Source organism: Passer domesticus, chromosome 10 (genome assembly GCF_036417665.1).
Source record: "Passer domesticus isolate bPasDom1 chromosome 10, bPasDom1.hap1, whole genome shotgun sequence".
NCBI lineage: Eukaryota > Metazoa > Chordata > Aves > Passeriformes > Passeridae > Passer > Passer domesticus.
In genome coordinates, this window is record NC_087483.1 from 20,992,617 (window position 1) to 21,007,821 (window position 15,205).

A 15,205-nucleotide genomic window follows, 5' to 3' on the forward strand; every position below is an offset into this window, starting at 1 on the left:
CATTTCACCTGGTACTGTGCAGATCCACCACAGCATCCAGCCTCTGCAGCATGTGTCAGACCCTCTGGAAGAGTGTGCTGTCTCTCCATGTCCACAGAACAGGACTGATGCTTTTTGAAAATATTGGACTCGCTGCACACATTGACAGCACCTTTGCATCCTGTACAGTTAAGGATGCAAAGGTGCTGCCCAACAGTTCTGTAGTTTGGGATTCATGGCAACCTGGTTAAAATTATTTTCCCTGTGCAAATATGGAAAATTCCCAAATGCTACTTGAAATTTATCATGAAGGATGGGAAAACAAACCAAAACCAACCAAATAAACAGAAAATCCAAACTGGAACTTTTTCAGGGGAACACAAGAGAAATGGCAACCCTCCTTAGAACCAAACTTTGGGCTACAGTCAGAGAGAGGATCCAGTTCTCCAGGCTCAACCATAAATCTGTTTTTTTTCCACTGATTTCTAACAGCTACACCAAATAAAGCAGAAATTTTACAGCCTGGTTAACCCATACAGCCCTTATTCAATTCTGTTCTTTGTGCTGAATGAAACAACTGCACTTGGGGAAAAGAGCTGTGGGTGAGTCATTGAGAACTGCTTTTTAACAGGTATTGGAATGGAGGGAAGGAAAAGGTTTCTCAGGCTTTTACTCTGCAACTTGCTCCCATTTGAACATCTGAAGTCTAATATTCTTTTAAATAAAGAAAAAATTAGTTCTTTTTAAATTCATGGTTCATTACTTTGCATTTAAACTTCTGAACCAATGGACAAAGGGACCATATGGGAGATGCTGGGAAGCAGGAAGCAGCCAAGGGCATGCTTCTCTAGAGTGCATACAATTAGAATTCCTCAATTTTATCTCTATATTATATTTTAATAACTAGGATATTTCCAATTCAACAAGTAGTATACAGGAATACACAGAAAAGTAATGGCATCTGAAAATTATCTGTGCACATTTACTCTCCATCAGTGCTAAAATCGTCTTCATCCTGCTGAAAACTTGAACATATGCATTGAAAGCTTCTGGGGAAAAAAACAAACAAACAAACAAAACATCCCAATCCCACAAAACTAACAGAAATAAAGAAATAAACCCACAGCCCTAGACTTCACAGTTTCCCTGCAGTTATAGCCAAAAGACCTCAGGATAAGAAAGCATAAATATAAGTTTTGATAGTCTGACAGAGTCAAATGTTCCTTTCACTAAACAGCAGAACTAATAATTGTGGCCCAAAGAAACAAAATATTTAAGAATGTACTTTGAATTATTTTCTTGATTACAGAAATTTTCTTAAATCTAGATTAATACTGTCATGTATGCTGGCATTGTTAAAGTTACTTCATTTTCTTTGAATTAACTGCTGTACTTCACTTTCCAATGCAATTTGGATCATGAAAGATGTCTTCTATTTTAACAGAATCTTAATCATTATCAATTAACCACTCAAGTCAGAAAATGCTGGCTCCTTTATTTCCTCCATCATTGTAATTTCCATCTTATAAGAAGGATTCAGGTAAAAACAAGAGCTATTTCTGTAATACAAGGTTATATACTATTACAAGAACAACCACCAGTTTACAGTTTTTAATGCCTACATAATTTTCAAAACTGCATGTCTGCATATTCAGAAAGAGAAAGGATCATAGAGAGATCAACTAAGTAACAATTAACAAAAAAAAAAAAGTTGTCACTGAAAAAAGCTGTCACTGTCCACAGGAACCATGTCTAGTCACGTTTTCAGTCAGTCAGTCAGCTAGCTGAGGGTCATGTCATTACTTAGTTTCTGTAGAAAAAACACAAGCACAAAAATAGTATCAAAAGCAACATACCTATTTTTATTTCAAAGTACATATTATAAAATATAATCATTACAACAGCATATAAATAAGGTATTCATCTTTAGAAGAATAATACTAAAGTTTTAAGCATGCCTCTCTAACTTTTAAAGAAGCATCTATTTCTCTAAGCTGTGTATAAAAGCCAGTATTTTTCTGCAGTATACAAAAGACAGCTATTTTTTTAATGTATATCACAACTATGATACAACTACCTTTTAAAAACATTTTTGTAGAGCAGTAAATCATTAAAATATATACATACTAATATCAGGATTTCAAGAAAGGTTTAAGTCAAAAAATGAATGCAAATGAAATCAGTGATGCAGCACTTCTTCCAGACAAGAATAACCAAAGACAAAAATAACCAAGTATTTTATGACAGAATAAATTATTTTTTTCAACTTAGTAACTAAATAATTATTAAAAACACCCAAGTTTTTTCAGAAGGGGAAAAATGCAATTAATCTATTTGCTGTGGGTTGAAGTCAATCAGTAATGAATATCAAAAGCCACAGAAGTTAGCTCCACATAGCTGTGTCTGGCACTTCTAACACAAAGCTGGTTAGAAACTCTGCTTTCAAGGACTATTTGAAAGCTTTATGACAGACATTTTGGGTGGGTTTGGGGTTTTTGTTTGCTTGTGGGTCTCTTGCTTAGTAGTTTGGGAGGGTTTCCAAGGGTGGGGATGGTATTTGAATAGAACTACTAGGTAGCAATTAAGAGATTAATTGGAATGCCACAATGACTTCTTCTGACAGCAAATTCTTCCCTTCCTCTTCTATTTTCGAATGTCACACTGTGTGTAACTGGTATCAGACACTGCAGTGAGCTTTCCACAAAATACTCCAGCTAACACAAAGCCCTGAGCTGAGAGCACAACCTGGTCAACAGCAAGACTTTTAAGTCAGGTCTGCTTTTAGCAACTGCCTAGAAGTAGACACTGCAGTTGCCTTCTCAAGCCTACACTGATTTAAAGCAAGATAAGTTTGAAGTGATTATTTCAGCCATAAATACTTGTTTAGCATAAAAGAAACCCCTAAGAAACTTACATTAGAACTTAAAAGTGGTGAAGAGAACCCTACTGATCTGTATTTCCATCTTTTCTCTGCTACTTTTAACTATTCACATAAACAAATTAATTTTCATTGACTTGTGGGAGAACCAGAGACTGTAAAATTCATTAGTGGATTAGTTCAAAATATTAATAGATGCGTATTCAAACTTGCCTGATAAACAAAGTTTATTGCAAGGTAACAGAAAGTTCTTATAGTCAGAAGTTTGCATTGCATAAGCACTATGAGTAGCATACTGTTACCATATAACCTTCTTTAAAAAACAGTTTTGCAAACTGTATTTTAAAAACGGCTGTTTGCATAAGAAGGTGTTGGGGCAAAACTTCAAATGTGTTAAAAAAATAAATATGTTACTTAATTATGAAATTGAATGACATTTATTTTCATAGAGTCTAGAATTCACAGATATTATAATGAATTTTCATCAGAAAACCTTGTATAGAAAAGAGTATTTTAGAAATCCAGTCACTTTGTTAGAGATGAAAGGCAAGCAGTACAACAGGACTTTAGAAAGGATTTTTTTTTAAGAAGCAATTATTTCCTTAAGTGAAAACTCACAGAAGTTTTAGCTAGGAAGGTTATTTCCTACAGTTAAAATTCAAAATGAAAAAAGTAAGTATTCTCACATCTTAAAAAAAACCCTCAACTATTTCAGAGGTAGGGAGAATTGCATCTCTTTACACATGCACAATTTAACACGTTCATTAAAAGCAAAATATAAGCCTCCAAATTACTGCAAAGCTTGTCAGTCAGTCCAGCACAAAGCCAGACAGGGGAAAATCACTTAAATGGTCAAGCCCTTTTGAAAGGCAATCTTGCCTTTCAGGTACCACTTCATTTGAATTTGAGAAACCAGCTAAAGGACAAATGAACAAGTGATTCTGTCTGTCTGTCTATCCTAAAAAGAGAGAGATGCCAAGACAACCTGCTAGGAAACTTGGAATCAAGAACCTGGTGTATGAAAAAATGGGGATAAATAATTTTTCTAATTTTGGATGCATGTTGTATTTACACTTTTCCAGTAAAAAGTACACAAGGCAGACCTGTATTATATTACCCTTCACATCATAGTTATTCCCGTAGAGAATAACTGTAGTGACAGAGAGGCTGGGCTTTTATTGCTGAAAGCTGTACAAAGGTAAGAGCATGGGCACAAGTTATTTAAAATTGCATTCACCACAGATGACGATTAAAAAAGTTTCAATTTAGTTTTAGCTATAATTCCACGCAGAAAAAGAATGCGCAGAAATCCAACTTATTAAAACAAAAGTTGTGTATAAAAACTAAGGCCACGTTTAGTCTCTGCTGCTTATCAAAAAAGCAACATGGAGGTTCTTAGAAGAAAAGGAGAAAAAGAACACTTTGGGCAAAAGCTTTTTTTGGTCTTTGCAACTCTGGGGTCATAACATCTATACAAAGAAAGGTACTTAAAGGGAAAATACTGATGCAAAGACAGTAGTGATATTTTCTGAATTAGTTAAATCAAAACTTCATATTCCTTAGGAAGGCAGTATGGTACTGGAAATATCTGAAAGCTATAGTAATATTTGAGAGTTATTTTGTAGAAAAAAGGGCTTAGGCTTTTCTCCCCCAACTGTGTTCTCCTATGGCAATAGTCCTAATGCGTAAAAAATAAAAATCATTCAAAAATGTGATGGAAGTCAATATAATTTGAAGCAAAGCAATGTTTAAAAGAACAATTGAATTTTGGTCCCTGAAGGCATTAAGATATAAAACATCTCTAGGAGTTTAGCCAGCTTTCACAGGCCATAAACATAAAATAATAAAGTTCTCAAACTAATTATCTCAAACACCTATCGCAATTCCTTCACCACAGGCTCTGCTTCATTTTCTCCTCTACCACATTTTTCAGCTACACCTGATTTCTGAGAACAGAGATGACCCAAATATCCCAAACCTTTGGTTCCACCTGACAATCTTACCTGTACCCCCCCCATCCTTTTTTTATTTACCCTGTCACTCCTCTGCCCTTCAAGGGCTCAACTTTTTATCTTTAACCAATGCCACTGAGGGCATATGACAGTAATGAAAAAAAGACACACACAAGCTTACATCTGTTTCATTGTTTATTTTTGCATAGTCTTTTCAATGTCAACTGATTCTCCCAAGTACAAAAGTGATACTTCTATGAACATCCAGATTGATTTTTATCAACTGGTTCATTTTTTTTTCAAGGATTATCAAAATTGCTTTTTATAAAATAAAGTGCACGTGCGTATATATATAAGTGCACACACACCCATAGATATATGTATGTATGTATGTGTGTAGCCATGATATTTTCTGAAAAATCCTTTTGCCAGGATTTTCTCCTGAGAATCTAAGGAGCCTCAGGAAAGAAATGTAAACAATAACTATCTGCTGTTGTGGAATGCAACGGGTGCATCTGTGATTGGTGCATGTTGGCTGTTTCTAATTAATGGCCAATCACAGATGCAGCTGGCTCAGACTCTCTGAGAGTCACGAGCTGTTTGTTATCATTCCTCTCCTGTCCTTTTAGCCTCCTGATAAATCTTTTCTTTGTATTCTTTTTTGTATAGTTTTAGTATAGCATTTTAATATAATATATATCATAATATAAAAGAACAGCCTTCTGAAGCATGGAGCCAAGATTCTTCTCTCCTCACTCATCCTGGCACCCTCGAACACAACCTTATATGTGTATACACACGCAGACATATCAAAAATTCTATTTCAGTTTGCTAGTTAAGAATAGGTTTACAGTTTATCATTCTACGTTTGTATTATCTAACTTCAAATCTTTACCTGTCACTATTTCAGGTAGCTGACTCCAGGGTAAGTAAGGGCTCAGGCTGGGTACTCACCTGCTCAGTAAGTTCTCTGGCGCTTGTTGGGCTCCTCCGAGGGTGAGTCTGCCAACCTCACTTTCAGCCTCACACCATTCACAATCTTGCCATGCAATGCAGTTATGGCCTCGCTGGCACTTGCTCTGTCTGCAAATTTTGCATAGGCCACATTTTTTCCAGTCACAAGATAAACACTTATCAACTGTCCAAAACGACTGGGGCGGGGGAAAAAAAGAAAAGGTAATTTACAGATTTTCCTAAAAATAAAATTTCCAGTCTAAAGCACGTATGATTTGTTAACTGCAAAACCAGTATTTTTATATCTATGCTCCAAACTTGCATATTCCCTTCTCTTGAATCAGGGGTAGAAGAACAAATGAACACCTAAAGTTCACAGATGTTTTCTATGAAATATTACAACAGAACCTCAAATATCAGTGATCTCTCTCTTATTTACAAGAATATGTAAAGCTGATCAATACTACAGTCCCCAAACACTAAATGGCACTCAAAACACCCCACAAAAACAAAACAAGAAAAAACCCCAAACCAACCAAAAGTAAGATGTACACACCCAAGCCAACAGATAATTTAGAAGCTAAATCTGCATCTCACTTAAATGAACTTGCTCAGTTGTGATTTATCTTTGAAAAGGTCTCACTGAAATGACACACAAAGCAAGCACTGCAGCTTCAGGGAAAAATACAGGGTTTTTTTTCTCTATTTTTTAGGAAAAAATAGAGTACTCAGGAGATTCTTAGACAGATCCTGAAATATTTTTAAAAATTGTCTGCTTGCTTCTTACTGAAGTGTCAAGACTCAGGTCCATAACCTTTTCCTCCTCCAGTATCTGATTAACAAAATCCACTCTATCATATAGGTTTAATTTTGACTTCCACACAAAATGTTTTCCTCTCCCGATGCTTTTAAAATATTTTGGCTTTCCAAAGATTTATTGCAAATTCAAGCTATTAGAAAAAGGAAAGGTCTCTTTTTTCAAGCGTATACTACAAATTAATAACATAAAATACTGGAGAACTGCTAATTACAGATTTTTTAAAAGACGGTTAAAATTATCTAAAGTCTTTGCACCACATAGGGAGATACAAAGAACAGTTGAAACAGTGTAGGTAAGATGCAAACCATGATAGTGTATCAGGAAAAAACCAACACCCTACACTTGGTCCCCCTAGGTTACTGTGGAAATTTATCAAAATAGTTAAATGCGTTACAAAAATAAGTAAAAGAAAATGTAAAATTAATTAGGAAATAGTAACTGGAAGTACTAATTTTTTCTGGTTAAAAAATCTACATTAGAAGACTAGACATTTTACTTCAGATTAAGTAAAGGGATAATAAAGCTGCTATACTGATGATACTGCAGATATGCTTCAACATGAACCCCATTACACACTTCTTTCAAAAAGTAACTGTTACCTACTGTTCACTTACAACTTCATAGTTACTGTGCACTGCCTTTTCTGGAAAGAGTTTTCAGGCCCTGTTTTTTATTTTCAATATTTACTTTCTATATTTCATAGTTTGTTTCCTTTTTGTTAGGAAACACTTATTTGTAAACAAAGTCTTACCAGAACACATCCTCCAGTACATTTACAGGTAAAGGATGGGGATGAAAAAGTATGAAAAGCCTTTCTTTCACAGCAGTGTCAGGTGGAACTTTTTTTTTGGGTGGTGGAAGTATGGCATCTGTTTGGGGCTGCAGCAACTGTGGGGCAGAAGCTCCTCCAAATGCTTGCTGAAACAAGGGAAAAAAAATGCAAGTATAAGTTAACTGGTGGTGGGGGGCAGGGAAGTAACTTTACCTTTCTTACCATTTTTGTTCCATTACAAGACATAAATAGACTCTGTGAGTTCTAATCTTCATTACTTTATTTACTTTAGTTATTTCATTAAATTGGACAATAAATTCAAGCGAGGTCAGCCACGTTTCCAGAGAAAAAAGATGCAGCACGTAGAACAGTTTGCAGAAGCAAGCGAGCAGTGCTCTTTATTGGCATACGTGAGGCTTCTTACAACAAGTCAGCAGAATACCACCGCCGTCCGTGCTCGGAACTTACAGGAGGCGTCCTGTACTGCTGAACCATGGCGCTGCTGCCGCGCAGCGCCGACGACACCTGCGCCGTCACCAGCTGCGCTGCCATCTTCCTGATAAGGCTGCAAGCAGAAGTGGCAACAAACTACTTTAAAGAAAGAGCTAAGGTGCAGCAATCTTAAATTTAGCAAGCTTTAATACACGTCAGAGTATCTCTAGAAATCTGTAATGTTGTGTAGATAATAAAAATCAGGACAGGCTTTCATGACAGGGAGATCTGAAAGCCTGCATGCTAGCTGCAACTCACTGAAAACATTCATTCATTACCACTTAAGAGATACATAAAACTACTCTTTGGGGTTTTTAACACTCTGGGGGAAAAAAATGACTAAAATATCTCTGCAAGAGCCCACTACATTTTGTGAGACATGCCTAAAAAATTTCCACCTGTTTTCGTAAAGGAACACTGATTCAGTTCAGAGATCAAAATAGTACCATAGAAAGTTTACTTCCAGCTCTCATTTTCCAGTGATTTTTCTTTATTCTGTTGCAGAGTATGAAAAAGCAATTGTTCTTTCTGCATAGATACACAGCCTGTGTTGCAAGACCACATAGCAATTATTGAAGAATGAGGGTTGCAATGAACATTGGCTTTAGTTCAGATCAGCCACACACTTCTGAAGTGAATCTCTCCACTGCCCCTCCTTACTGTCTTCATCTCCCAGAACAGGTTTGACATGAGCTGGATTCCTTTAGGATGAAACTAAGGCAAAACACTCACTGCAGGAGAGTGCTCAAGCTGCTCCACCTCATCCTGGGCATTTAAAACACAGGAAGAAGTCAGAGATGCTCAAACACCTGAGAATTCCCCATACTGTGCCAATATCAGATCCTCAGCACCCAAAAGTCTTACTCTACATATGTGCTTCACAAAACTACTACTTACCTACTGCAAACACAACCAAGAGATGAAATACATAAATCTAGCTCTAATTCATAAAACTCATCAAAAATACATTCCAGCTTTGTTACATGTTACAGATATATCGACAGATTCTTGCCAAATCCTAGATTTTTAGATAATATCTTAAGAATGTTCATTTTAATATCTTCTTAATCTACCAAGACTACTAAGTTTCAAAAGGCTTATTCTAAACCATTTAAGAAGAAAATCCCAAACCAAACAGTTTCAGAAAACACTATTGGCAAGTACAGCACAAGCTCACAGTGATACTGATGTTACATCTTATGTTAAAAAATGTATTTATTTTCTATTTTGCTCTTCAGAATGTAACTTCCAACTTGTAAGTTGTACTTACTCTGAGCTGTCATTCCCATCTTCTAGGAAAATGACAGTTAGTCGATTTCCAGGAGGATACTCAAACCCGTGGAGTTTGTACTTGGCATATATAGCTGAGGCAGCAGTGCTGTACTGAATCACAGCGTACCCTGCAAGCACCGTGCACACAGCGTCAGCAGGAAACAGGTAACTCCTCACAACACACTGCACTCACACAAGCAATATGTTTAGACTGCACATCAGTCATGGATGACACAAAATTCTTTTTAGCACACATCATTATTACCTCATCACTTTTATTTGTGAAGGAAGCTTCAGTGAAATTTACTAGTGACAGGTGAGCTGTATTTATGCTAGCTTGAAAAGCTGACAGTAAAACCACACAAGTGAAAACACATCTTCCTCACTACTCCACAACTGGTAACAAAAGGATACATAATTGCATTTTTGAATAAAATTATCCCATCTACAGTGAATTTCAAGAACTGTAAAGTTAAAATGTAACTTTCTGAATCATTTACATTTCAAGTTTCTTGGAGAAGAGAACACTTCCACATTTGTCTCAGCTGCAGTAAAACAAGACTGAAACCAAGCAATCTTTCAGTAGAAAACATGATCCATTTTGGAATTACTTAATCCTCATTTACCCATGTGAACTTCTACACATGCACATATTTCAGAATGAAAAATTCCAGAGATCTGTTTAGAAAACATTTAATGTCTAACAATTTCTGAAACTTCTTCATTTATTCTCCCTCAAACTATTAATTTGACTAAAACCCACTTATCATGACTTTGATTCCATCCTTCTTGAGTTTTTATTATCTGAAAGTGAAGGTATAAGCCCTGTGTAAATATGAGTTTAAACAAAACTGAATTTTGGGGCGTATGCAGTGATGGCAGCAACCATTGCTTGTTTCCAGCAAGTGTACTGTATTTTGCAATGCAAATGAATTAAGTACAATTACAAGGGATTCCCTTCAGAGGAAAAAGACAAAAACCTTTTGCACATTTACTTACCACTATTGGTATGAGGGTCTCTCTGAACATCACAATATTCCAGACCTGGAACTAAATCGAAGAGGGCGAAGAGCTGCTCTTGGATAAAGGGGAGCCGAGACACCACCGACAGGCGCTTGGAGACCGGCTCTTGAATTCGGGTCTCAGCTTTTTCAAAGCCACAAAATTCTGGCTGCATACCTTGGGAATCCACAAATAATAATCTGAGTCATCATACTTGCATGCCTTCATTTCGTGCATATGTTACATTCAACTTTTAAAAGTAATCCAAGTCAATTATATGCTAAAGGTCACATGTTGATTTCACCACTGCAGGTCACAAAATAATTGGGCAACCAGAGCAAAGCAATCCATAAAAGTAGAGAGATTAAATGCCTGGCCAGTTTCTAACTTCAATATCCAATCTACTAATTAAGTGTTGACCTAAGACTCCATCAGCTTCCCTTCCTCCAAACCACATTATTACTTAGTAACCATACTGCAGACTACAAATCATTTTTAGTGTAAAAAGCTGTGACTTACAAAATGGAAGCGTATTTCCTCTTAGTTCTGGTCTCATGACATTACTGTAATAATCGTGTTCAAAAGACTCAGATGACTTATTTTTAGGTTCAGCCAAAATGGCCCTGTAGCCTGAAAGAAACAACCACACAGATAACAACACCTCGGCACATCTCAGTTATCTGAGCAGGCCCACATTCTTCAAGTTCCCTATTTAGAAACATATTATTCAGAAAACTCACTAAGTGCTAGCTTTAGAGAATAACTACATTATAAGTCTTGAAGTCTTCCCAAATAATTTTGTGAAAGTTAACAGCTTTCAAATGGAATTACTCCTACTCACAAGTTAAGCATGACAGAGGCTAATTGCCATGAGAGTGACTGAGCACTGGCACAGGTTGCCCAGAAAGGTGATGGAGTCTCTGTGCATGGGGATATTCAAAAGTCACCTGGACATGGTCCTGGGCCACCAGTACCCAGGTGACCCTGCTTGAGCCAAGGGGTCGAACAAGATGACCAGAGATCCCTTCCAACTTCAACCATCATTCTGTGATACTTAGCAGGATTCTGAGATGCTCCAGAAACCATCACCTGAACTTCTGTGCTAAAACAGTAGTTTATGGATGTTTTACACTCATCTAGGTTCTGCTTTTATGAAAGAAAGAGGTATTACACTGAAGCTATCCAACTAATTTCATTTTAACCTCACAGCAAAAAAGAAATACAATTTGACTGCGAAGTAATCTCAGGTTCATATTCCTGTGCACAAATATAATTTCTGTAGAACCACTTAAGATAGAGACAATGCAGAACCACCACACACATTACTGAGGAAAAAAGAACCAAAGAAAGCATAAAAAAATCAGAACAAATAACCACACCCCAAGTTGTTTTGTATTTGTGATTAAGCAACACTGAACAGGAGGCAGGACTGGAAGACAGCTGTTAGGCTTTTGGGAAAACCTCTCTTCTCCTGGATGAGCAAACCCAATTCCCTCTGCCTCTACTCCAAAGTCTTGTGCTTCCAGCCCCTGACATCCTTCCACCAGCCTCACTCAAATTCATTAACTTTTGGTACTGAAGCGTAAGTGACAACTTATAGAATCACAGAATGGTTTGGGTTGGAAGGAAACTTTCAGATCACCAAGTTCCAACCCCCTGCCTTGGGCAGGAACAGCTTCCACTACACCAGGCTGCTCAGAGCCCTATCCAACTGGCCTGTGACACTTCCAGGGATGGGACATCCACAACTTCTCTGGACAACCTGTTCCAGTGCCTCACCAAGTGACTGGTAATACATGAAGCATACAAAGTTTTTCACTCTGTAGCAGATAAATCATGACACTAAACAAAAACAAGCACTCTTCCCCCAATTTCAGTTAGCATTAATTTGTTCTTAAATAAATGTGATCACAACAGATTCCCTGTGTATCATGCAATGTATTTTATATAATAATTAATTTTATATCAAATACATTTGATTAAAACTGCCTATTTGCAAGAATGAATTAAAATATTTTCCTGTATACAAAGCCTACACTACAGACCAATAATAATGCACAAAAGAAAACTCTGTGTTCATTTCCAAACTCTTCTCACTGATCCTACTTGCAGTTTGGTCCTGAAAAAACATAATCAAGTGATTGTTCTCAATGGATGTTAACAATGCTATTTATATTTGCAAGAAAACTTTGTCTTAACATGTTTCTGCACCATGATAAATTTAGCTGCAAACAAAACTAAAAATTAAAGGTATATTATGATGATACCCATTTATTGGAAAAAGAACCCTTAAAGAATTCACTTGGATTCTTACTTCGATCACACTCTTCAATTGCTAGGGCAGCTTGTGATGGTTTCAGGTACCTGACATAGCCCAAACCTTTACTTTCTCCAGTAGTCTTGTTTTTAATAATGCTGCAATATTCAATGTCTCCATACATCTAGAAAAATGAAAAAACATATTCATTTTCAATATCTGAAAACCATGAAAAGTTCCATGTGTTATGCCATTCTAATAAATTTAGAAAAAGGCATTTAAAAATAACAACAAAAGAGAGAATCAGAACCTTAAACTTCTCCCGCAGATCCTCCTCCGTGTAGGTTTTTGGTATCATAACAAAGATTCGTGTAAGCTCCTCATCTTCAAGATCTCGGTGGCTTCCAGAAGCTCTTGACTGCGCAATAAATACCTAATGAAATAATTACACAGTTAGCAATTACTGGCAAAAGCATCTAAGACACATATCGACAAACAAGTGAAATAGTTTAACATTGTATTTATTGTTCACATAAGCTGCCTTAGCATGGAGAGAAAACACCTGTGACCACCTGCAGTAAAAGACCTACAAATACAATAAATCCCAAACAGGACAGAGGCCAGAGAAGTTCCTTACTGGGGATAATGAGGAGTGGTGAGAAATACCACTGCTGGTTCAGCAGCACTGTCAACATCACTGGTGACATGTCAGGTAGCAAAGAAGGCGTTATTGCAACAGGCCTAGTACAGCAGCAGTAGAAACAAACAGGCAAGCCAGGAAACAATAAAGCCTAGTAACTTCATAAAACTGGGCTACTGCAGTTCACTGCTCAGCTGGGCCAAAGTTTACAGGTCTGCTGCTCTGTGAAGGATCACAGCTTCTTATATCTGTTACTCTTAACATCTTTTTTAGTTATTGAAATAAATTTCATCTCAGAAGTGCACACCAGAAGACAACCAAGAAAAAAAGTCCCAGTAAATCACAAACAAAAGCAACAACAACAACAACAAAAGAAACAAACCCAAAACAACCAAGTAAGAAAGACTTTCAAAGCAAGCCTGCGATGCAAAACTAGCAACTGATGTCACAGAGCTCTTAATTTATTTTTCTAACAGCCATGCAAGGGCATGAGGAATACAACTCAGATCTTTTGGCTTCTGACGGCAAGCTTTTCAGAAAAGATTTCACTGGCTCAGTACAAACTCATTCATACTTTCTTAGCACTTGGTGAATAGGAAAGCAAATCAGGAAGCTGAAAGCTGACAGAACAGTTCCATACATTTAAAAAAAAATGTTTTGAAAAGCGTTCACAAGTTACAAAACTAATATAAAACACACCGGCAAAACCACCTCCACGTATTCGCAATTATTTTGCTTACAACACTTAAAATATACGAAAGAATCTTAGTCTCAAACGCCCCCTCCCTTCCGGGCGCATGTCCCGCAGGCCTGCTCGGGCGCAGGCCGCCCGCGGGACGATCCCGGGCGCGGCGGGGCCCGCGAGGGGCCGGGCCAGGCCCGGGGCTCCCGCAGCCCCGCTCGGCCCGGCCCGTCCCGCGAGCCCCCGGCCGCACCTTGATGGGCTTGCTGTCGGGGAGCAGGCTGCGGCCGTGCATCTCCTCCATGGCCCGGCAGGCCTGCGAGCTGCGGGCGAACTTGATGAAGGCGATGCCGCGGGACTCGTTGGTGCGCCTGTCCCGCAGGAGCCAGATGTTCTGGATGTCCCCGAAGGGCGAGAAGCGCTCCCGGATCAGCGCCTCGCCGGTGTCCTTGCCCAGCACCACGAAGACGCGGCTGTTGGGCGGCTCGTCCAGGCACTCGGCCGACGGGCGGACACCGCTGCTCTCCTCCATGGCGGGGCCGCCGAGCGCCGCAGCCTTCTCCTGAGGCACCGAAGGGAAGCGCAGCAGCGCCTTTTCCGCCGCGGGCCCAGCGCGCCCGCCCCTTCCGCCGCACCGCTTCCGCCGCACCGCACCGCGCCCTGCGCGCACCGCACTGCCCTACACGCACTGCACCGCACCCTGCGCGCACCGCACTGCCCTACACGCACTGCACCGCGCCCCGCACCGCGCCCTGCACGCACCGCCTTGCACACTGCACCGCCCTGCACACCGCACCGCCCTGCACACCGCACCGCCTTGCACGCACCGCACCGCCCTGCACACCGCACCGCGCGCACCGCACCGCGCCCTGCACGCACCGCACCGCCCTGCACACCGCACCGCCCTGCACACCGCACCGCACCGCGCCCTGCACACCGCACCGCGCGCACCTCACCATTCCGCGCGCACCGCCCCGCACCGCGCGGCTCCGCGGTGCCCGCGAGGCCGGAGGGCGGGCGGCGCGCGTTCCGCCTGCTGTTTTTCACCAGCAAATTAAACGTGCAGAAATCCCCCTTCTTTTCACATAAGCAGACGCAAGTAGAAGGACGTGATAAGATTTGGTACTTTTTCCGTAGATCTAAACGGGCTGTGTTGAGAAATTAACATGTTCTCTATTCAGGAATATTATCAGTGCCACACTGTTGGAAAAGATAGAAGGCACAAGACAAGACCAAATCTTTGGAGTTTATTCGGCTGTACAACAGGACAAGCTGCAGGATTTTCTCAGTCAGATCTAAATAAAAACAAAGGCAAAACTAAGATGTGACATAAGTAGGGTGAACTGTTGGAGGGGGCATACATAAATTTTAAAAGCTTTTTCTTTAGAGGTATGATAGCCTTACAAGGATTTACTATCACAGCTGTCGACTTTGCTGTACTACAGATGAATTTGAACTACAGTTCCACAGAAACAAAAACCCTCATTCCCTGTATTAAGATACTT

The 15,205-nt window shown here is 39.3% G+C and overlaps 1 protein-coding gene across 2 annotated transcripts; it reads right to left on the reverse strand.

Annotated features, from left to right (window-relative positions):
- Nucleotides 1–1,454: 1,454 nt before the first annotated feature.
- On the reverse strand, nt 1,455–14,344 carry RBM45 (RNA binding motif protein 45). 2 transcript variants are annotated; one of them, XM_064434330.1, is made up of 10 exons: nt 13,954–14,343; nt 12,689–12,811; nt 12,436–12,562; nt 10,641–10,751; nt 10,119–10,298; nt 9,118–9,247; nt 7,824–7,920; nt 7,335–7,501; nt 5,764–5,960; nt 1,455–1,789 (listed from the first exon to the last, which is right to left on the reverse strand). In XM_064434330.1, the coding sequence occupies exons 1-9, from the start codon at nt 14,230–14,232 to the stop codon at nt 5,768–5,770; spliced, it is 1,407 nt and encodes a 468-aa protein (XP_064290400.1). In that variant the 5' UTR covers nt 14,233–14,343; the 3' UTR covers nt 1,455–1,789; nt 5,764–5,767. The 2 variants fall into 2 exon arrangements, with proteins under 2 accessions (XP_064290400.1, XP_064290401.1); XM_064434331.1 differs by lacking the exon at nt 1,455–1,789 and having other exon boundaries at nt 1,821–5,960; nt 13,954–14,344.
- Between the last annotated feature and the right edge of the window lie 861 nt (nt 14,345–15,205).